At 46.0% G+C, this 24927-nt stretch overlaps 1 protein-coding gene across 1 annotated transcript; it reads right to left on the bottom strand.

Moving 5' to 3' along the window:
* Positions 1-4246: 4246 nt before the first annotated feature.
* On the bottom strand, positions 4247-7280 carry LOC122543521 (uncharacterized). Its single transcript, XM_087974997.1, has 2 exons — positions 6282-7280; positions 4247-6197 (listed from the first exon to the last, which is right to left on the bottom strand). Exons 1-2 carry the CDS (start codon positions 7194-7196, stop codon positions 4947-4949), a joined length of 2166 nt encoding a protein of 721 aa, XP_087831123.1. The 5' UTR covers positions 7197-7280; the 3' UTR covers positions 4247-4946.
* Positions 7281-24927: the final 17647 nt, after the last annotated feature.

The following is a 24927-nucleotide window of genomic DNA, read 5'->3' as shown; positions in this document are numbered from 1 at the left end:
ATCCCCAAAACATTGATTCTCCTGCTCCTCATATGCTCCCTGACCTGCTATGCTTTTCCAGCACCACACTCTTGACTCTGATCTCCAGCATCTACAGCCCTCACTTTCTTCCAGTGAAACAGTCTCAGCCTATCCATCTAAATGGGGGTAGATTCATATCCAGTTATGATCTGTTCAATGCTGGTCCAGGCTCGAAAGACCAAATGGCCTACTCCTGCTCCCAATTCTCTTCCGGGACATCAACAGACTATAAGACATAGGAGCAGAAGTTAGGCCATTCAGCCCATCAGCTGATGAGTTCTCAACCCCATTCTTCCACTCTCTCCCTATAACCCTTGATCCTCCAGAATGTCTCTATTTCAATCTTAAATATCCTCAGTGACCTGGTCTCCACAGCCTTCTGTGGCAATGAATTCCATAGATTCACCGCTCTCTGGCTGAAGAAGTTTCTCCTTACCTCCATTCTATAAGGTCTTTCCTTTACTCTAAGACAGTGCCCTCCAGCCCTAGTCTCTCCTCTCAGGCCGTTCAGTACTCTGTGTGTTTCAATTAGATCTCCCCTGAGTGTTAATGAGCATGAACCAGACCCTTCAGGATAAGGTACAGTAGGGATTAGGTTCAGCAAAGTGAGAATGGAGGGAGAGTGCGTTGAATGAAGATTGTCAGCTGATTTGGATTCGCTATGCTAAATTGCCCATAATGTCTAGGGATTTGCAGGTTAGGTGGGATAGCCATGGGAGATGCAGGATTATAGTTTCATAGTAAAAGAAGTAGGAGTCGGCCATTTGGCCCGTCCAGCCTGCTCCACCATTCCTTATGATCATGGCTGATATATCCACCCTCCCTGCATTGTCCCAACTACCCTTAATTCCCTGACCATGAAAAACCCATCCAACTGTGTCTTGAATATACTTCATGAAACTGCCTCTCTTCCTTGGGCAGAGAATTCCATAGATTGACTACTGTCTGGGAAATGCAGTTCCTCCTCATCTCTGTCCTAAATCTACTCTCCCTAAACTTGAGGCCTGGTCTCATCCACCAGCAGAAATGACTGGATAGGGTAGGGCTTCATCCCCACAGTGCAATGAATTCACACTTTCCACCAAACTCCCAGATGTGCTCCCTCTGTTTCCATGCTATGATACTGGACTGGACATTTAAAGTGGAAGGCAAGAAAATGGTTTTAAGACCACGACAGAACAGTTACAGTCAGACAGCACAGAAACGGACCCTTCAGTCCAACTATTCCATGCTGTTTTCAAACGAAACTAATGCCACTTGCCAGTATTTGGCTCATATCCCTCCACACCTTGCCTATTCATGTAACTTATCCAAATGTCTTTTAAATGTTGCATCTGTATGTGCATCCACCACTTCCTCTGGACATTCATTCCATACATGAACCAACCTCTGATTGGCAGGAGGACCAGTCACCTTCGGGTGTTGGCATGGACAGATTGGACCGAAGGGTCTGCTTCCATGCTGCACATCTCTATGACTTTAAGTCGTACAGCAAGGAGCATGCGCAATTTATTCCTGACACCGACGAGCACGCGCAGTATGCTCTCTGTCGATGTTGCCGTTCCTGACAGAATTTAAGTATCTAAATGCCAAGAGAAGTAAAAAAGGGGAGATCCACAACTTTCCCCCCCTGTGATATTTACCTTTCCTACACGCCCTATGATTTTATAATTCGAAATAAGGCCACCCGTCAACCTGTGGTCGTCAATAGGGTGACCAGAAGTGTACACAGTGCTCTAAAAGTGGCCTCACCAATATCCTGTACAAGGTAAAATCAAGGACTGCAGATGCTGGAAACCAGAGTCTAGATTAGAGTGGTGCTCGAAAAGCACAGCAGGTCAGACAGCATCTGAGGAGCAGGAAAATCAACGTTTCGGGCAAAAGCCCTTCATCAGGAATAGAGGCAGGGTGCCTGCAGAGTGGAGAGATAAATGAGGTGGGGGTGGAGAGAAAGTAGCATAGAGTACAATAAGTGAATGGGGGTGGGGATGGAGGTGATAGGTCAGAGAGGAGGGTGGAGTGGATAGGTGGAAAGGAAGATAGGCAGGTAGGACAATTCATGAGGGCAGTATTGAGCTGGAAGGTTGGTACTCGGGTGAGGTGGGGGAAGGGGAAATGAGGAAACTGGTGAAATCCACATTGATGCCCTGGGGTTGAAGTGTTCCGCGGCGGAAGATGAGGCGTTCTTCCTCCAGTTGTCAGGTGGTGAGGGTGCGGCAGTGGAAGAGGCCCAGGACCTGCATGTCCTCGGCGGAGTGGGAGGGGGAGTTGAAACGTTGGGCCACAGGGCAGTAGAGTTGGTTGGTGCAGGTGTCCCGGAGATGTTCCCTAAAGTGCTCTGCTCGGAGGCGTCCAGTCTCCCCAAAGGAGACCGCATCGGGAGCAACGATACAATAAATGATATTGGTGGATGTGTAGGTAAAACTTTGATGGATGTGGAAGGCTCCTTTAAGGCCTTGGATGGAGGTGTGGGTGCAGGTTTTGCAATTTCTGCGGTAGCAGGGGAGGCTGCCAGGAAGGGAGGGTGGGTTGTTGGGGGGCTTGGACCTGACCAGGTAGTCGCAGAGGGCACGGTCTTTGCGGAAAGCAGAAATAGGTGGGGATGGAAATGTATCCCTGGTGGTGGGGTCCGTTTGGAGGTGACAGAAATGTCTTTGGATGATGTGGTTTATGCAAAGGTTGGTAGGCTGGAAGGTGAGCACTAGATGGGGGTTCTGTCCTTGTGTGTGCGGGGCTATATCCTGTACAACCTCAACATGATGTCCCAACTCCTATACTGAACAGCGTGAACAATTAAGGCAATTGTACTAAGCACCTCCTTCATCACCTTGTCTACCTTTGATGCAACTTTCAAAGAATTATGTACCTGATTTGGAGATGCCTGTGTTGGACTGGGGCATACGAAGTTAAAATTCACACAACACCAGGCTCATTTGCTAGCACTAGCTTTTGGAGCACTGCTCTTTCATCAGGTGGTTGTGTCTTATGATCCTGCTCCACAAACACCCAATGAAGAAGCAACGCTCTGAAAGCTCATGTTTCCAAATAAACCAGTTGGACGATAACCTGATGTTGTGTGATTTTTAACTTTATGTACCTGAACCCACCCCACGTCTCTCTGTTCTACAATATGATGCAGGGCCCTACCATTAATTGCCCTTCATTGTTTTAGCAAAATGCAACCCCTTGCCTTCATCTGTCACACTCTCAGACACACACACACACATACCCCAACACTCTCACCATCTCACAGGCTTATACTCCATAAAACACCCACTTCATTAGCATGCATGCACAAACTTGTATGCATACATACACACACACACACAGTCACAGTCACACAAGTCTACGGGGTGAATTTGCATTTGCAGATATATTCAATTTTGCTCAGAAAGCACACAAACTGCAGTCAATCCATTTAATATTTTATAAATTCCTACTTTGGTTAATAGAATCAGTCTGATTCAAGATTGGGATACAGACTCAAACCTCACCTTTTATGCAGTATCTGAGCTGAGATGTCACCTATTTTTATAAAACCTTAAATCATCTCGAAGGTGAATTAAAAGTAGTTCTGGGGTTTAAGTATTAATGACCTGAAATCTGCAATCCATGGTACAAGATGAAAGACTAATTCGCAATCTAGGTTTCTTCAATATATCCTATCAGTTGCATGACACTGAGCTTTACCTATAAACGCTGCATCTTATGATCCTGCTCCACAGCTACCTGATGAAGGAGCAGCATTCCAGAATTAGTGCTTCCAAATAAACCTGTTGGACTATATCCTGGTGTTGTGATTTTTAACTTTATCCACCCCAGTCCAACACCGGCACCTCCACATCGTTTCCAGTGGACACAGCCCAGTCCTGCCAGGAAACTGTACAAATCCGATGACATGATGTAGTACCTGCACTCCTGAAAAATTTACAATTTCTAACAATACTGGCTACTTATTCACTGCTGCAACCGATACACAACATTGGAAACATAGTACAGGAGGCTGTAAGAAATGAGCACAGCAGGTCAGGCAGCGTCCAAGGAGCAGGAACATCAACATTGCCCGAAATGTCGATTTTCCTGCTCCTCAGATGCTGCTTGACCTGCTGCGCTTTGCCAGTGGCACTCTAATCTGCAGTTCTCACTTTCACCTGTAAGAAATGGGCAGTTTTAAAACAAAAACCTGTTGCAGTTCAAAGCTCTCAATGAGAGTCTGAGCTCAGCGTGAAGTTCAGGTAATCTTTATTACGACCCAACCTTGTTACAGCTTCAGAAGCTCCCAGCAGAAAGGTGGAGAAAAAGTAGCAATTTTTAAAAAACAGCTCGAGGTCAAAGTGCACACACCCCCTCCAACCCCTCGCTTTCTTCATTATTGGTCACCACCGAGTTGTCCTTTGTAATTGGATCCTTGGTACAGCCTTAACCCGGAGGAAGTATTGCCTCATGCAGCAATTTCAACCCATATCTTGTATCCAAGTAAGTTCGATGGGCAACGTAGGGTCGATTACACTGCTGTGTGCCTGGAGTTACGTGTAGGCCAGACCGGGTAAAGGATGCAGCTGGGACGACTGAATGAATCTTCTCCCACAACGACAGTTTCCTTCCCTACAAAGAAACTGAGTGAATTAGGTGGGGGTTTTCTTCCAGCCCACCCCACCAAAAATGGTTTGACTGTTAGATTCTGAACTCTAGATTTCGGACCTAATTCCAATTCCAGCATTTGTTGCAGTGGGAATCGAACCCGGGATCCCCGGAACTAGATTGATAGTCCAGTCGATAATGGCACTCGGCCGTCATTCCTTCAATCCCCCTGCAATGGCACGTGAACTCGTTGGTAGCTCCCCAGGTATGAGGAGCAGGTGAAGCCCTTCCCACACTCTGGGCAGGGGATTGGCCTCTTCCCCTGTGTGGACCCTGCTGGTGGGTCAGCAGGTAGGAGGACTTGGTAAAGGCCTTCCCGCGCTCAGGGCAGCTGAAGGGCTTGTTCCCCCGTGTGGATCCACCGGTGGCTCAGCAGGGTGGAGGTCTGGGTAAAGGCCTTCCCGCACTTGAGACAGCTGAAGGGCCTCTCCCCCATGTGGACCCGCCGGTGCCTCAGCAGGTCGGAGGAATTGCTGAAGGCCTTTCCACACTTGGGGCAGGGGAATGGCCTCCCACCTGTGTGGACCTGCGAGTGGGTCAGCAGGTTGGAGGAATTCCTGAAGGCCTTCCCGCACTCGGGGCAGGGGAATGGTCTCTCCCCCGTGTGGACCTGCGAGTGGGTCAGCAGGTTGGAGGAATTCCTGAAGGCCTTCCCGCACTCGGGGCAGGGGAATGGTCTCTCCCCCATGTGGACCTGCGAGTGGGTCAGCAGGTTGGAGGAATTGCTGAAGGCCTTCCCGCACTCGGGGCAGGGGAATGGTCTCTCCCCCGTGTGGACCTGCGAGTGGGTCAGCAGGTTGGAGGAATTCCTGAAGGCCTTCCCGCACTCGGGGCAGCTGAAGGGCCTTTCCCAAGTGTGGACCCGCTGGTGGGTCAGCAGACGAGGAGAATACCTGAAGGCCTTCCCGCACTCCGCGCAGGGGAATGGCCTCTCCCCCGTGTGGATCTGCCGATGGGTCAGCAGGTTGAAGGAATCTTTGAAGGCTTTCCTGCATTCGGGGCAGGGGATTGGCCTCTTCACCTGTATGGACCCGTCGGTGGGTCAGCAGGTGGGAGGACTGGGTAAAGGCCTTCCCGCACTTAGGGCAGCTGTACGGCCTCTCCCCCGTGTGGACCCGCCGGTGGCTCAGCAGGGCAGAGGCCTGGGTAAAGGCCTTCCCGCACTCGAGGCAGCTGTAGGGCCTCTCCCCCGTGTGGACGCGCCGGTGCCTCAACAGGTCGGAGGAATTGCTGAAGGCCTTTCCACACTTGGGGCAGGGGAATGGCCTCTCCCCTGTGTGGACCCGCCGGTGCCTCAGCAGTGCAGAGGAACTGCTGAAGGCCTTCTTGCACTTGGGGCAGCTGAAGGGTCTCTCCCCCGTATGGACGCGCTGATGCCTTAACAGGGCAGAGGAATTGCTGAAGGCCTTCCCGCACTCGGGGCAGGGGAATGGCCTCTCCCCTGTGTGGACCTGCGAATGGGTCAGCAGGTTGGAGGAATTCCTGAAGGCCTTCCCGCACTCGGGACAGCTGAAGGGCCTTTCCCCCGTGTGGACCTGCCAGTGGGTCAGCAGGTGAGAAGAATACCTGAAGGCCTTTCCGCACTTTGCGCAGGGGAATGGCCTCTCCCCCGTGTGGACCCGCCGATGGGTCAGCAGGTTGAAGGAATCGTTGAAGGCCTTCCCGCACTCGGGGCATTTGAAGGGCCTGTTCCCCGTGTGGACCCGCTGGTGCTTCAGCAGGGCAGAGGAATTGCTGAAAGCCTTCCCACACTCGGGGCAGGGGAATGGCCTCTCCCCCGTGTGGATCTGCCGGTGGGTCAGCAGGTTGGAGGAATCGTTGAAGGCCTTCCCACACTCAGGGCAGCTGAAGGGCCTTTCCCCCGTGTGGACCCGCTGGTGAGTCAGCAGCTGAGAAGAATACCTGAAGGCCTTCCCGCACTCTCTGCAGGGGAATGGCCTGTCCCCCGTGTGGACCCGCCGGTGGGTCAGCAGGTTGGAGGAATCGTTGAAGGCTTTCCCACACTCGGGGCAGTTGAAGGGCCTCTCCTCCGTGTGGACCCGCTGGTGCTTCAGCAGGGCAGAGGAATTGCTGAAGCCCTTCCCGCACTCGGGGCAGCTGAAGGGCCTCTCCCCCGTGTGGACCCGCTGGTGCTTCAGCAGGGCAGAGGAATTGCTGAAGGCCTTCCCACACTCGGGGCAGCTGAAGGGCCTCTCCCTCATGTGGACCCTCCGATGCCTCATCAGGTGGAAGGAATCGCTGAAGGCTTTCCCGCATTCAGGGCAGCTGAAGGGTCTCTCCCCCGTGTGGACCCGCTGGTGCTTCAACAGGGCAGAGGAATTGCTGAAGGCCTTCCCACACTCAGGGCAGCTGAAGGGCCTCTCCCCTGTGTGGACCCGCTGGTGCTTCAGCAGGGCAGAGGAATCTCTGAAGGCCTTCTTGCACTCAGGGCAGCTGAAGGGCCTCTCCCCTGTGTGACTGCGCCGATGAGTCTCAAGGGCCGACGGGAAACGGAAGCCTTTCCCGCAGTCGCTACACTCCCACGGTTTCTCCATGGCCGAAGCTTCAGCTGCACACAAACACGTGTGGAGCCTCTCCCCACTGTGAATTCCTCTTTCCAGGCCGTATAACTGTTTCAGGCTCCACACTCAGTGTGCTGCAACGGTAGGGTCTCTCACCCAGTCCCACTGATGCTGAAAATGTACTCAAACTGGAATCACAAAGCTTTGCTCCTTCTCACAAAGTCATAGTTGAAAATTGTTGCAGTCCCGATGGATTGAGTGAGTGTCAGACATTGACGTCAAAGTGAGGACTGCAGGCGCTGGAGAGTCAGTCAAAGTGCAGTGCTGGCAAAGCATAGCAGGTCAGGTAGCATCCGAGGATCAGAAGAGTCGACGTTTCAGGCATAAGCTGTTCATCTGTTGATTTTGAAACTCCCGTCTTCAGATCTTCAAATACTCTGTAAAGTGATTTCAAAAAATCACTGTCAGTACAGGGTAGAAATTCTGAACAAGCAATTCTACCTTCTGCAGAATATACTTTTCCTTTGTTATTCCACAAAATTGAAAGCACCATCCCACTCTCTCTCCCGCTCTGTTATTACTTCACTCAAACTAATTCTCCTGAAGGTGCTGATTCAGGATCTTACAGGGGCAGAAAAGCAAAAACATCAAGACTGACATCTCTGAATTTTGGATACCTCCACCTGAAGGTTAATATTTTCCACAACATTGGGATACTACTGAGAGGTGAGCAGGTCTGATTTTGGTAAGCAAAAAAAAAAAATGAGTTTGTGACAATCCCTTCCCTTCAGAAAATTCCCACAGTGTGGAAGCAGCCACTCGGCCCAAAGACTCCACACCAACCCTCTGAAGGGTAACACACTCACACCCATTCTGCTACCCTCATTATTTAACATTTACCTCCTGATTAATGCACCTAACCTGCACATCCCTCGGTACCATGTAATTTAGCACGGTCAATCCATCCTAACCTGGACAAAGTTAAAAATTACAGAGTTATAGTTCAATAGATTTATTTGGAAGCACTCACTTTCGGAGTGCTGATCCTTCATCAAGTGGTTGTGGAGAATAAGATCATAAGACACAGAATTTATGGAAATGCATTATGGTGTCCTGCCACTGAAATGATATATTGAACAAACCTGGATTATTAAGTCTTTCATCTTTTAGAATGGGTTGCAGCTATTAATACTATGTAAACCCCAGAAATTCTCGTAGGTCACCTCTTGAAATAACTTAAGGTTTTATAGCAAAATATGACATCTCAGCTCAGACAACGTATTAAAGGTGTGAGGTCAGAGTCTGTCTGTGTCCCAGTCTTGAGTCAGACTGGTTCTATTTCCAAAGTGAAATTTACAAAATATTACTAAGATTGACTGCCTGCAGATTGTGCATTTTTTTGAGCAAAGTAAAATGTATGTACAAATATCATTCTGCAAATTCAAATTCACCCACATGGACTTATACGTGTGTATGTGCATGAGAGAGAGAAAAAAGTCTATTTCTGTGCTGTATATTTCAATGCCTATTTGATAACAGATGCCCTATTTCTGTTGGTGTCAATATTGTTGTAAATCATAGCTGGGTACTAATAGTTAGATGTGAGGGAGACAAAATTCCTCAAGTAGGGCACCATACGAATCCTGGGAGAGCCCTATTTCTGGTTTACTTCCAAATGAACAAACATTAAGCATGAGCACCTATTCATTTCGAATTTGGTTTATTTTTCTTGTTTGATTCCCTGTTATGACTACACTTTATGTCTGGATGGTTGACAGGCGGGGGATTGTAGGTTCGGGTTTGATTGACTGAATGTTTTATTGTTCCAGTAGGTGTAAAAGAGGGGGTCAAAGCTTCAGCAGAAATCCAGCAGAGCTAAGAACAGACTGACATCCAGATGCCTTTTAAGTGTTGTAATTGGACCAGTCTCCACCACTTCCTCTGGCAGTTCATTCCATACATTCACACAGAGGGTGTTGCAAAGGTTGCCTCTCAGGTCCCTTTTAAATCATTCCCCTTTCATCTCAAACGTATGCCCTCTAGTTTTGGACTCCCCTACCCTTGGGAAAAGTCTTTGGGTATTCATCTTATCCATAGCCCTTACAAATGTCTATAAGATCACCCCTCAGCTTCTGAGGCTCCAGGTAAATATGGTAAAAACAATTACTGCAGATGCTGGAAACCAGAGTCTAGATTAGAGTGGTGCTGGAAAAGCACAGCAGGTCAGGCAGCATCCAAGGAGCAGTACCGGATGCTGCCTGAACTGCTGTGCTTTTCCAGCACCACTCTAATCTAAACTCCAGGGTAAATATCTCCAGCCTGTTCAGCCTCTCCCTGTAGCTCAAACTCTCCAAATCTGGCAACAACCTTGTAAATCTTTCAAAGTTTCACACAGGTTTCCAATAGCAGGGAGACCAGAACTGAATACAGTATTCCAAAAGTGGCCGAACCAATGCCCTGCACAGCCACAACATGACCTCCCAACTCCTACACTCAATGCCCTGACCAATAAAGACCACATTACCAAACGCCTCCTTCACATTCCTGCTTACCTGCGACTCCACTTTGAAGTAACTATGAACCTGCACTCCAAGGTCTCTTTGTTCTGCAATACTCCCCTTAACTGTGTCAGTCCTGCCTGGATTACTTGACCAAAATGCAACACCTTAATTTCTTTAAATTAAACTCCATCTGCCACTCCTCAGCCAATCGGCCCACCAATCAATTCTAATTTACAGTGAACTCTCTTCCTTCCCTTATTCCCTCAAAACGGAAACTCTCCATCCCACACATTCTCCCTCCATTCTCACTTTGCTGAATCTAATCCCTGCTGTACCTCATACTGCAGGGTCTGGTACATGCTGATTAACAGGCCCACACTCGGAGATCTAATTGAAACAAACAAAATACTGTGCGTTCAGGGCAGACACCCATTTGGACCGTATTGGCCTGGGACGTGAAAGGTGTGCAGTTTGAGGGATGGAGGGGAAGGAATGTATGACCTGTCCTGTCATATTGACATTTTACACTGACTTTCCATCAGCTTTTACTGGCGCTTGTGCTTTTTACCTTCACTGTTGTTTTTAAATCATTGTGCTTTTTACCCTCACTTTTTTTTAATCCTTGTGCTGTTTACCCTCACTGTTTTATTAATCCTTGTGCTTTTTTTTAATCCCTGTGCTGTTTACTCTTGCTGTTACTTGTGCAATTGCTTAGGGTAGTGTGTAAATACTAGTGAAGGAGATTATGCCCCTTCGTCACTGAAGGGGCAGGACCTGTTGAGAATGGTTAGTAAAGCATGTGGTGTACATGGATATAGTTTGTTATTTGGAAAAATCTACTTTTTAATTATTTAAAGTCAGAGTTGTACAGCTCGGAAACAGATCCTTTGGTTCAACCCATCCATGCCGACCAGATATCCTAAATTAGTGTCGAGAGTGTAGTGCTGGAAAATCACAGCAGGTCAGGCAGCATCCGAGCAGCAGAAGAATCGACGTTTCGGGCATAAGCCCTTCATCACGAGGGTGGAGGGACTGGGAAGGAGGCTATTTGAAATTGGAGAACTCAATGTTGAGATCACGGAGCTGTAGGCTGCGCAGGTGGTGGATGAGGTTTTGTTCCTCCAATTTGCAGTTTGGTTCATTGTGGCAATGGAGGAGGCCAAATATGATCATGTCAGAAAGGGAGTGGGAATGGGAATTAAAATGGATGGTGACTGGGAGGTCCGGTCAGCCTCTGTGGACCTGGCTGCGATGCTCAGGGAACCATTTCCCAAGTTTATGCTCTGTCTCCCCAATGTAGAGAAGACTACAATTTGCAAACACATGGCAAATGCAGTACCACAATGTGAAGTTCTAGCCTTTGCTGTGGAAAAAAACCCCAGAAAGCAGGTGTATTGTTTAAATGGAGATGTATTTGGATGTGGAGAAAGTGAGAACTGCAGATGCTAGAGATCAGAGTCAAAAAGTGTGGTGCTGGAAAAGCACAGCAGGTTAAGCAGCATCCAAGGAGCAGGAGAGTCAACATTTCGGGGCTGAGCCCTTCATCAGGAATAATGCATGGATGTACAAAGGGGCCTCAGCGTCATTCTACACCTGTTAACACCAGTCATCAGACAGGTGCAGCAAGCAATAAGCAAGGCAAGTGGTATATGAGCAAGAGGAATTGAGTTCAGAAGTGGGGATGTCTCCCTGCAGTTTGGGGGTCATTGAATATATTCAAGGCTGAGTTCATCTGAACACCCCCCTGAACTGTGCCAGTCCTGCCTGGATTGCTTGACCAAAATGCAAACCTGATATTTCTCTTAAGTTAAACTGCATCTGCCACTGCTCAGTCAGTCCAATCAATTCTAATTTATAGTGAACTCTCTTTCCTCTCTCATTCCCAAGAAGTTAAAAATCTCCATCCCAAACTCTCTCCCTCCATTTTCATTTTGCTGAAAGTGGGTGAATAGGGTTGAGAAACTTATTAGCCACGATTGAATGGTATGAGCATACCTGATGGGCTGAATGGCCTCATTTCTGCTCCTATGTGTCTGCGGTTTCTTGCTGTCCAGGACACAGTGAGAGAATGGGTGCAGGAGTTGGCCATTTGGTCTTTTGACCCTGCACCAGTATTGAACAGATCATAATTGGATATGGATCTACCTACATAGAGGTGGATAGGCTGGGACTTTTTCCACTGGAGAGGTGACCATATCGAGGTTTATAAAATCATGGGGGGGATAGATGAGGTGAATGGCAGGTGTCATTTCCTTCAGGTTGTGGTTTCAAGATTAGAGAGCAAATTTTGAACGTGAGTGGAGAAAGATTTTAAACTTGAGGGGCACCATTATTTTTCATACAAAGTGGTTCATGTGTGGAATGAATGTCCAGAGGAAAGGGTGGATGCAGGTATAGTGTTACAACGTTTAAAAGACATTTGGATAAGTACATGAATGGGAAAGGTTTGGAGGGATATGGGCCAAACACAGGTGGGTGGGACTAGTTTGGTTAAGGGGAGCATTGCAGAATAAAGAAACCTTTGAGTGCAGGTTCATAGTTTCTTGAAAGTGGAGTCACAGGTACATAGGATAGTGAAGAAAGCAATTGGTATGCTTTCCTTTATTGGTCAGAGCATTGAGTATAGGAATTAGGACGTCATTGTTTTGGCCAGTTTTGGAATACTGCACTCAGTTCTGGTCCCCCTGATGCAAGAAAGAACTTGTAAATCTTTCCAACCCCTTTCAAAGTTTCACAAGGGTGTTGCCAGAGTTGAAGGGCTTGAACTACAGATAGAGGCTGAATAGTCAGGGAAATTTTCCCTGAAGCATCGGAGGCTGAGGGGTAACCTTGTCGACATTTTATAAGGGGTATGGATAGGGTGAATACCCAAGGCCTTTTCCCCAGGGTAGGGGAGTCCAAACCAGAGGGCATATGTTAGAGGTGAGAGGGGAAAGATTTAAAAGGGACAACGGTTTCACGCAGAGGGTGGTGCATGTATGGAATGAGCTGCCAGGGGAAGTGGAGGCTGGTGCACTTACAACATCTAAAAGGCATCTGGGTGTGTACATAAATTGGAAGTGTTGAAAAGAACATGGGTCACATGCTCAAATGGGAAAAGATTGATTTCGCATACGTGGTTGGCATGGACGAGTTGGGCCGAATGGTCTGTTTCGTTTTCGGCGAAAACAGAAGTGTGGTTGTGAAGACTGGACTTGCAGAGCAGCTTTCAAAGATGTTTTGCCCTTACTGGGACCGGAAGAAGTTACAATGAAATCTTTCATTTGTGAGACAGCAAGCAACTAAGTTAGTACATCTGGGATTTTGGTGGAAAGTGGAAATTCGTTGCACTGTGGGGATGAAGTCCTATTCTATCCAGTCATTTCTGCTGGTGGATTAGACTATGCCACAGGATTTAGAGGACTGGATTTAGGACAGAGACAAGGAGGAACTACTTTTCCCAGAGAGTAGTGAATCTATGGAATTCTCTGCCCAAGGAAGCAGTAGAGGCAGTTTCATTAAGTATAATCAAGACACAGTTGGATGGGTTTTTGCATGATAGGGAAATAAAGGGTAGTTGGGATAATGCAGGAAGGAGGAGCTCAGACGATGTAAAGATCAGCCTATGATAATGAATGGTGGAGCAGGCTGGATGGGCCAAATGGCCTACTCCTGCTTCTCTTACTACGAGACTATAACCCTACATTTCCCATGGCTAATCCACCTAACCTGCACATCCCTGGACAATTTAGCATGGCCAATCCAAATCAAGGCTGGTGAGCAATGCACTGATGTGGACAATGAACTTGAGAACTAGAGAAAGGGAAAAGGAGAGTAAATGTACCAGCAATCAAAACTAGATTTTAAAGATCACAAAAATTGAAAGTAAAAAAGTGTGTCTGGATGTGCGCTGCATTGTAACAAAAGTGAATGAATTGACTGCACACATTGAAGAGAATAATTATGATCTGAGACTCCTTACAGAGACATGGCTTCAGGATGACAAGGATTGGATCCTGAATATTGAGGGGATAGTCAAAGGGGAAGCTAGGTAAAGATAGAGGGTTGGCACTGCTAATCAAAGCACTGATCACAGGGTAGTGTGGTGTCAGCTCGGATTTCAGGTCCTGATTTCTGTCCTCTGTTGATCTCCCTGTTCCCAGAGTATGATGTCCGCCTATTCTGAGCTCTGCTGGATTTTTGTTGAAGCTTTGACCTGCCTTTTACACCTGCCAGAACAATAAAACATTCAGTCCATTGAGACCCAGCCCACAATCTTCCAGCCTGTCAACCACCCAGACACAGAGTGTAGTCATAGCAGGAAACCAAGCAAGTAAAATGAAACAAAGTTAGAAATAAATAGGTGCTTGTGTTTAATATTTTTTCATTAGGATGTAAACCAGAAGTGAGGCTCTCCCAGGATTCTGATAATTCCTCGAGTGGGGCACTCTTTTTCCCTTACATCTAACTATTAGAAGCCAGCAGTGATTTACAGCAATATTTACATCAATGGAAATGAAGCATCTGTTATCAAATAGACAAAGATATACAGCACTGATACAGACTTTTTCTCTTTCATGAGCATGTGCGCGCACACACAAGTCCAAAGGGGTCAATTTGTATTGACCGAATGATATTTGCGGATACGTTCTACTTTGCTCAAAAAATGCACAATCTGCAGACAATCAATCCATGTAATGTTTTTAAATTACACTTTGGAAATAGAACCAGCCTGACTCGAAATTGGGATACAGACAGGCTCTGTAACTCTTTTAATGCATTGTCTGAGCCAAGATGTCATATTTTGTTATAAAGCCTTATGTTATCTCTAAGGTGCCTTACAGGAAGTTCTGGGATTTACATTAATGATACCTGCAACCCATTTAAAAGATGACTGACTAACCTGGATTGTTGAGTCTATGTATCATTTCAGTGGCAGGACACTAATGTTTTTTTCATAAATTCTGTGCCTTATGATCTTATTCTCCACAACCACCTGATGAAGGAGCATCACTCCAAATAGGAGTCCTTCCAAACAAACTTGAACTATAACCTGGTGTTGTGTAATTTTTAACTTTGTCCAGGAGAGAGTGTATTGACCATGCTAAATTACCTAAAGTACCCAGGGATGTGCAGGTGAGGGTAGATTGGCTGTGCCCTATTAGATGTGTTAGTCGAGGGTAAATATTGAGCAATAGGGGTAGGGGAAAGGGCGTGGGTAGGTCAGTGTGGACTCGTTGGGCCGAGTGACCTGCTTCCAGGTCACTCGCAGTGGGGAAAGGCAATGGACGGGGGTAGGCTGAGGGAGGGGGACAAGAGAGGGTGGCATGAGAGAGAATGGAGGAGGTGTTGGGGGGAAGAGATAGAATGGACAGAATGCTGTGGATCATAGAGGGCAGTGGACTGGGGGCACAGTGGGTGGCAGGTGAGAATGCACAGGGGCGCTGTGGGTAGTTGCGGCAAATGTCATTTCAATGCAGAACTTTTCTGACAATAGTTGTGAATTCTGTCTGGGTCCCAATGTCAGACTGACATTTTTGTTAGAAAAGCTCTGCATTTAAATTACATTCTTGAGAATGCTATTTAATGCTATTTAAATCTAAAATTGTTTAATGTATTAGATCTTTGTGACACTGGACTCCTTTGGATATAAATTGTCATCATGATCTTATTCCCCACAACTACCTGATGAAGGAGCAGCACTCCGAAAGGTAGTGCTTCCAAATAAACCTGTTGGACTATAACCTGGGATTGTTACATTTTTAACTTTACCCACCAGAGTCTAACGCCGGCTCCTCCACATCATTTTTAGTGAACACAGCCCACATCTCCCTGTGCTCCCAGTAAACTTTACAATGCTGATGAAACGACGCACTCTGCACTCCTGAAAAATTTACAATTTCTATCGATACTAGCATTCACTGCTCCATCTGATACACGACATTGAAAACTCAGTGCAGGAGGCCGAAAGAAATGAGCAGCTTTAAAATAAAAAGCTTTGAGGGCTTTCAGTGAGAGTCTGAGCCCGGCATTATGGGCATTCCCGATCTCACTGAGGTACAAGACGAGATCCAGGTGTTCCTTGAAGGGACCAGTTGGGGAAACTGGGGATCGGGCTGTTGGTACAATTGGCTTATCAATTTAGCTATGTATGTCAGAATAATTTTCCTCTTTTTGTCAGTATTGCTATTGTTAGGTGTTTAATTGTTAAGCTTATGAGGTCCCTTAGTGATATAGATTTGCCCTAGAAATTGCTCCTTTTGTGATCCGATGGCTCACCCATATTTGATGATGGCAATGATAAATATGACCAGATGAGCTGCGAAGATGGTGGTGCTGCTCTAGAGGATGCTGATGGTTGGAACACCTTGAAGGACATTTGTTTGGATCAGCCTTCCCTTCAGTGATCGTGGTCCGATCAAAGGGAGGAAATGAGGATTTGGGCATCTGAGAGGTAGGACAAAATGGCTGAAGGAGTTGCACAAAATGGCTTCTGCTTGGCTAACTTGGTCTGAACCGAGTTCATTTAAAATCTCACCCTCATTCTAAACCTATGACCCATCCAGGGAAAAGACCTTGTCTATTTATCCCTATCCATGCTCCTCATGATTTTATAAAAGTTTGTAGGGTCACCCCTCGGCCTCTGACGTTCGAGATAAAACAGCCCCACCCTGTTCAGCTCAAACCTGACAACATCCTTGTCGATCTTTTCTGAACCGTTTCAAGTTTCATAACATCCTTTCTCTAGCAGAGAGACCAGAATTGCACACAACATTCTATAAGTGGCCTAAACAATGTCTGGTACAGCTACAACATAAATTCAACTCTTATAATCAGAGGATTGGGAAAGTTTTCAAAACCCACAAAAGACAACTGGGAAAGAATGGAGGGACAAACTGTGAGAAACGAAGCTCACTGCCAAATAATTTTAGTCCGAGTTAAATTCCAAAGCAGTCTTTATTCTTGCAAGACTGGGTGACCACAAAATAGGCACACACAGTAATATTAGTGCACATTTATACAGTTTCTATGAGCCTCTCTGTACTTACCCTTTTAGAACATAGAATAATACAGTGCAGAACAGGCCGTTCGGCCCTCGATGTTGCGCCAACCTGTGGACTATTCTCAGCTCATCCCCCTACACTATACCAAAATCATCCATGAGCTTATCTAAGGATTGTTTTAAATCTCCCTAATGTGGTTGAGTTGACTACCTTAGCAGGTAGGGCATTCCACGCCCTTATACACTCTGCATAAAGAACTTGCCCCTGACATCAGTCTTAAATCAATCACCCCTCAATTTGTAGTTATGCCCTCTCGTACAAGCTGACGTCATCATCCTAGGAAAAAGTCTTTCTCTGTCTACCCTATCTCATCCTCTAATCATCTTGTATATCTGTATTAAATCCCCCCTTAGCCACCTTCTTTCCAATGAGAAAAGACCCAAGTCTCTCAGCCTTTCCTCATAAGACCTACCCTCCAGACCAGGCAACATCCTGGTAAATCTCCTCTGCACCTTTTCCAATACATCCTTTCTGTAATGGGGCGACAAGAACTGTACACAATATTCCAAGTGTGGCCGCACCAGCGTTCTGTACAGATGCAGCATGATATTGGAACTCAATCCCTCTACCAATGAAACTTAACACACTGGATGGCTTCTTAACAGCACTATCCACCTGGGTGGCAATTTTCAGGGATCTATCTACATTAGATTAGATTAGATTACTTACAGTGTGGAAACAGGCCCTTCGGCCCAACAAGTCCACACCAACCAGCCGAAGCGCAACCCACCCAGACCCATTCCCCTACATTTACCCCTGCACCTAACACTATGGGCAATTTAGCATGGCCAATTCACCTGACCTGCACATTTTTGGACTGTCGGAGGAAACCCACGCAGACACGGGGAGAATGTGCAAACTCCACACATTCAGTCACCTGAGGCGGGAAATGAACCGGGGTCTCTGGCGCTGTGAGGCAACAGTGCTAACCACTGTGCCACCGTGCCGCCCACATGGACTCCAAGATCCCTCTGCACATTCACACTACCAAGAATCTTTCCATTGACCAAGTACTCTGCCTTCCTGTTATTCTTCCCAAAGTGCATCACCTCACATTTAGCTGCATTGAACTCCATTTGCCCCCTCTCAGCCCAATTCTACAGTTTATCCAAATCCCCCTGCAACCTGTAACATTCTTTCAAACTTTCCACTACTCCACCGACTTTAGTGTCATCTGCAAATTTACTAATCTATCCACCTATGCCTGTGTCTAAGAAATTTATAAAAATGACAAACAGCAGTGGTCCCAAAACAGATCTTTGTGGAACACCACTAGTAACTGGACTCCAGACTGAATATTTTCCTCAACCACCACTCGCTGCCTTCTTCTAGAAAGCCAGTTTCTAATCCAAACTGCTGAATCACCCTCAATTCCATGCCTCTGCATTTTCTCCATCAGCCTATCAGGTGGAACCTTATCAAAGGCTTTATTGAAGTCCAAGTATACCATATCAACTGCCTTACCCTCATCCACATGTTTGGTCACCTCAAAAAACTCGAGGTTTGTGAGACACGACCTGCCCTTGACGAAACCATGTTGACTATGTGAAATCAAATTGTTGCTTGCTAGATGATTATAAATCTTATCTCTTATAATCCTTTCCAAAACCTTTCCTGTAACAGAACTCGGGCTCACTGGTCTATAATTACCTTGGTTATCTCTGCTGTCCTTCTTGAAGGGCACAACATGTGCAATCCTCCAGTCCTCAGGTACTATGCCCGTAGACAATGACGACTCAAATATCAAAGCCAAAGGCTCTGCTATCTTCTCCCTAGCTTCCCAGGGAATCCTTGGATAAATCCCATCTGGCCCGAGGACTTGTCTACTTTCACTCCTTCTAGAATGGATAACACCTGTGCGTAACTAACCTCAATCCTTTCTAGTCTAATATCTCGTACCTCATTCTTCTCCTTTACAATATTGCCCTTTTCCTCAGTGAACACTGATGAGAAATGTGACAGTTGTAGTGCTCTGTGCAGCTGCTAATCTAATCTGTTTACCACATCTGTCTGTGGCCTGTTGTTAGCGTGCAACCCCCCCACTTCATAGCTGAGTGGTATTACTTTCACTGACGCAACACTGAGTCTTATCACTTCTGCACATTTTCCACAAAACCGATCTTTTGAGGGTCAGCGTGGACATTACGGCGGGGGGATGGGAATGAGGGAAGGAAGCTTAATGTACTGGAGCCAAGGCGCAGAAAGAACAAAGGATGCAAAACCGGCTTCAAGCTGCAATGAGGAATATTGCATGTGCTGTGCTTGCACCTGTTGCAGTTGTGGGAATCGGGTGCATTTAAAAAATAAAAACAGAAAAGCTATTTATCCCTCCGCCTTCCCAACGTCGTTCCTTCTGTTCCTCCTCACTCGGATAATTAAGACACATACCTGCGTTTGCGGAGTCTGCTCCCTCCCTGGATTCACTCAAGTTGCCATAAGTGAACAATTCCCCCTCCTCCCATCTATCTCCCTCTCAGGATGAAGAGTTGCTCAAAGGGAGGGCGATTCACTTTGAAACTGACAGGGCGACTTCCGCGTTGTGACGTCATAAAGGAGTGAGGGACGGGGCGAGCAAAAGTGACGGTAAAGGAGGCGGGGCGAAAGCGTCAGCGGGCCGCCGCACTGCCTTGCAACAGCAGGGGAGGAGAACACACTTTCCACAAACCCCTTCAAAGAATCCCTACAGTGTGGAAGCAGGCTACTCGGCCTCACCGACCCTCCCAAGGGTAACCCACCCACATTCGTTCCCCTATCCCCATTGCTCGACATTTAACCCTGTGTAATGCACCTCCCCTGCACATTCCTAGACGTTATACCTAGTTTAACGTAGCCTATGCACCCTAACCTGCACATCCCCAGGCACTATGGGTAACTAAGCATGACCAATCCACTTTAACCTGGACAAAGTTTAAAATCACACAACTCCAGGTTGTGGTCCAACAGGCTTCTTTGGAAGCAGTAACTTTTGGGGTGCCGCTTCTTCAGGTGGTTGTGGAATATAAGATCCTAAGACACAATTTATAGCAAAACATTACAGCGTCCTCCCACTGAAATGGCATATTGAACAACCTGGATTGTTAAGTCTTTCACCTTTTAGAATGGTACAGGTATCATTACGATGTTTTCCAGCAACACATTTTCAGCTCTGATCTCCAGCATCTTGCAGTCCTCACTTACTCCTCATTACAATGTAAACCCCAGAACTTCTTGTTGTCACCTTCTTGTGATAACAAGGTTTTATAGCAAAAGGTGACATCTCAGCTCAGACAATGCATCAAAGGTCAGAGTCTGCCTGTGTCCCAATCTTGAGTCAGACTGGTTCTATTTCCAAAGTGGAATTTACAAACTATTACAAGTATTGACTGCCTGCAGATTGTGCATTTTTTAAGCAAAATAGAATGTATCTGCACAGGTTTGTTGGGTGAATTTATACTTGCAGAATTACTTTGCTCAAAAACTGCATGATTCCATCCAAGATTCTGTAAATCAGTCTAACCATTGTGGCACAGACAACCTCACACAGGGGAGCTCACACCTTCAATAAATTATCTGGGCTGACAAGACACCAATTGGTAAAGTTCACTTGAGAATTTAACTATTAAAAAAAGTTTTGTGATTTCCATGTGGAAGAACTGAAACTAACATGGTCATTCGAACAGATGAGAGACTTAACAAACATTCCAGGTCTTTTTCAATATATAATTTCAGTTACATCACACTGTAAACTGTTGCTATAAATTCTGTGTCTTACAATCTTATATTCCACAATCACCTGATGAAGGAGCTGCACTCTGAAAGCTAGTGTTTCCAATTAAACCTGTTGGACTATAACCTGGTGTTGTGTGATTTTTAACTCTGCAAATACACATTCACTCCCATGAACTTCTGAGCGCATATGTGCATGACAGAGAGAAAAAGTCTACATCAGTGTTATATGTCTCTATGTCTATTTGATAACAGATGCTTTATTTCTGTTGATGTAAATATTGTAGTAAATCTTAGCTGGGTAATAATAGTTAGATGTAAGAGAGAGAGAGAGAGAGAGAGAATTCCTCAAGTAGGCACCATAAGAATCCTGGGAGACCCCAATTTCTGGTTTACTTCCTAATGAACAAACATTCAGCACGATCACCTATTTATTTCTGACTTTGTTTCATTTTTCTTGTTTTATTCCCTGCGATGATGTAGGAGAGTTGTTAGATTTGGGTCAGCCATTTTGTCACATATTAAAGTCTGGAAACCATTTTGAATCTCATCTTAGTGCCTACTTGCTAAAGCTTATGTTTCCCAGGCTCAGCAGAGACTGTTGGCCTTGCAGCTGTACTGCTTCCTGATAAACAAATTCTTTCCTTGCATGGGACTTTATTTCCATCATCCACAGTTGTCGAGTCAGGCAGGAGATACCCTGGTTCTGCCAGGTCACTGGCCGATATCCTTCGAGAGATGAAATATAGAGGGTGGTTGCTGATTTTGTTGTGTCCAAAGGAAAAGGAAAGCTGGCCAGGGACAAAAGTGCTGTTAGAAATGCTGATACAATTCTTGCTACTCAGCCACAAGATACTAATATGAGTACTCAACAGGGTCCTAGCGTCCGGACGTAATGGTGCTGAGAGCACTTACGCTTTACAAAATTAATAATAAAGATTTTGTTTGCCCCAGGGTTATGACAGGGGAAACCCTATTTGATAAGCCCGGGACCCACATTGAGGTCCACGGCATGCTTCAAAATGCCCCTGATCTGTTCGAGTGCCCAACGTTAGTTTGAATTGGGTAGTAGAAAGCTGAAGTATAATTGCTCGCTTCAGGACGTCCAGACTTGAATGAATTTGTCATACAGGACACATTGGGCAACTATGAAAGACTCCGTTGTATTTCCCCTGGACTCAATGCAGAGACACGAAAAACTTGCCTTGAAAACAGTGTTCGATTTGCAAATGGAACAGCTGTCTGGTATTTAGAGTTTGCACACTTGGTTAGGCAGCTATGTATCACAGCCAGGATTTATGAGGCTTAACTCCCTAACTTTGACTGTTCTGGAAAGTATGCGCTTCATTACCCTTGGAAGGAAGGAACAAACAAAAGCTGACAAACTAAGATATGAAGAAAGTTGGAGAATGTTATAGAGAGACACACACACACACAGAAGTTTGCAGAAAGGTTAACACTTCATAATCTGGTTTAAATACACATTTGCCTGGGTATGGTACTGAAATCACAGGGGAAGCCCCTGCTGAAGTGCACAAATATGGCCTCAAAAAGGGTACTCCCTCAATACTCAAACCAAAATGTGGGTGACCCCCTGCTGGACTGGTTTGTGTTCATTCTTTGCTGCTGCTTGTTTCAGTTGAACATTATTGTACACACTTACAAACATGGTGGCACCCAGATTTTCGGAAAGCAGCAAAGAAAAGAGCTGAAGCATGTTTAATTTGTAATCAAACAAGCTGCATGCTCTAAGAGGGATGCCCTGTGTTTGTTAACCACCTCCTTGCGTGGTTGGCTATTTTTTTACTTGTCTACAACTTGCTTTTATAGAATCACCTCGCGTACATTGTTATGAATATTGTCTAATAAGAGTAGGTGTATTTAGTAGATGAATCAAAACCATCCAAATGACTGAAGCAGCTGCCACTATAGTATTGGACAAATGGGAAATATTTGCATCAGTTAACCAAAACACTTCAAAGTTTACATTCACGAGTACGTCAAGCCGAAGAAGTAGGACCAGGGCATATTGGAGCCTGCTTCTTTGGGCAGATACACTCTCTGGGAAAAGCAGCAGTCCTCACTTCCTCCTCCTCATCTCTGTCCTAAACCAACTCCCCCTAAGCTTGAGGCCTAGAAATGACTGGATAGGGTAGTGCTTCATCCCCACAGTGCAATGAATTCCCACTTTCCACCAAAATCCCAGATGTACTCACTTAGTTGCTTGCTGTCTCACAAATGAAAGATTTAATCGTAACTTCTTCCAGTCCCAGAAATGGTCATACATCTTTGAAAGCTGCTCTGAAAATCCAGTCTTTACAACCATACTTCTGTTTTCACCGAAGACAATTAGAGTCATACACCAAGAAAACAGACCCTTTGACCCAATTTGTTCGTGCCAACCATATATCCAAAATCTATTCCCATTTGCCAGCATGTAGCCCGTATTCCTCAAAACCCTTCCTATTCATGTACCCATCCAGATGCTACTTAAATGTCGTAATTGTACCAGTCTTCACCACTTCCTCTGTCAGCTTGTTCCATTCATGCAGTACTCTGTGTGAAAAAGTGGCCCCTCAGCTTCCTTTTAAATCTTTGCCCTCTCAACTCAAACCTCTGCCCTCTAGTTTTGGAATCGCTGATCTGAGGAAAAGATCTTGGCTACTCACCCATATGCATGCCCCTTATAAACTGATAAAATGTCACTCCTCAGCCTCGACACTACAGGGAAAACAGCCCCAGCCTATTCAGCCTCTCCCTCTCGTTCAAACCCGCAACTCTGGCACCAGATTTATAAACCTTTTCCAAACCTTTTCAAGTTTCACAACATCCTTCCATAGGACGGAGACCAGAATGCTCAATATTCCAAAAGTGACCTAACCAAGGTCCTGTGCTGCCGCAGCATGACCTCATAACTCTTTCACTCAATGCTGTGACCAACAGAGGAAAGCATACCAAACATCATCTTCACTATCCTGTCTACCTGCAACGCCACTTTCAAGGAACTAGAAACCTGCACTCCAAGGTCTCTCTTCGGCCACACTCCCCCTGTGTAAGTCCTGCCTGCATTGCTTGACCAAAATGCACCACCTCACATTTCTCCAAATTCAACTCCATTTGCCACTCCTTAGCCCATCAGCCCATCCAATCCAGAAGGTGAAAATCTCCATCCCACAGACTCTCCCTCCATTCTCACTTTGCTGAACCTAATCCCAGCTGCACCTCACCCTGAAGGGTCTGGTTCATGCTGATTAATTGGCCCACACTCAGGGGAGATCTAATTGAAACATACAGAATACTGAACAGCCTGGACAGAGTGAATGCTGGGAAGATGTTTACCTTGGTAGGACCCAAGCGCACAGCTTTAGAGTAAAGGGAAGACCTTTTAGAATGGAGGTAAGAAGAAACTTCTTCAGCCAGAGAGTGGTAAATCTATGGAATTCATTGGCACAGAAGGGTGTGGAGGCCAGGTAACTGAAGATATTTAAGACTGAGATAGCTAGGTTCTTAAGTATCAAGGGGATCAAGGGTTAGGGGGAGAAAGCAGGAGAATGGGGCTCAGAAACTTATCAGCCGTGATTGAATCGTATGAGCAGACCTGATGGGCTGAATGGCCTACTTTATGCTCCTATGTCTTTGGGTCTCTTGCTGTCCTGGACACAGAGTGAGAATTGGGAGCAGAAATCAGCAATTTGGACTTACAAGACTGCACCAGCTTTGAACAGATCACAAATGGATATGGATCTCCCTACATCTAGGTGCAGAGGCTGGGACTTTTTTAACTGGAGCAATGGGGGCTGAGAGGTGACCTTAGAGAGGGTTAAAAAATTATGAGGGATATAGGTGAGGTGAATGGCAGGTGTCATTTCAAGATGAGGAAGCAAACTTTTAAAGTGAGAGTAGAACGATTTTAAAGACATGAGGAGCACCTTTTTCACAGAGGTGGCTTGTGTGTGGAATGAATGTCCAGAGGAAGTGGTAGATGCAGGTACAGTAACAATGTTTAAAAGATGTTTGGATAAGTACATGAATAGGAAAGGTTTGTAGGGATATGGGCCAAACTAGGTGGGACTAGTTTAGTCTGTGGATATAGTCAGCATGGACTAATTGGACTCAAGGGTCTGTTTCTGTGCTGTATGACTAACTTGCCTATAATGGTCTTAAAACTATTTTCTTGCCTTCCACTTCTCTGTTCTTCAAAATCAGATGAACTCAGCCTTGAATATATTCACCTGCAGGAAGACATCCCCACTTCTGAACTCAATTCCTCTTGCTAATATATCACTTGCCTTGCTGATTGCTTGCTGCACCTGCCTGACAACTGGCTTTGACTGGTGTAGAAGGACACTGAGGCCCCTTTGTACACCCACACATCATTCCTGATGAAGGGCTCGTGCCCGAAACATCAAATCTCCTGCTCCTCGGATGCTGCCTGACCTGCTGTGCTTTGCCAGTGCCACACTTTTCGACACTGATCTCCAGCATTTGCAGTCCTCACTTTCTCCAATTCGCAAT

This window comes from Chiloscyllium plagiosum, unplaced genomic scaffold (genome assembly GCF_037043375.1).
Source record: "Chiloscyllium plagiosum isolate Xiang-an unplaced genomic scaffold, Cpla_swu_hap1 HiC_scaffold_27, whole genome shotgun sequence".
NCBI lineage: Eukaryota > Metazoa > Chordata > Chondrichthyes > Orectolobiformes > Hemiscylliidae > Chiloscyllium > Chiloscyllium plagiosum.
Note: the sequence above shows the minus strand (reverse complement) of the source record. Positions and strands in the feature narration are given on the sequence as shown.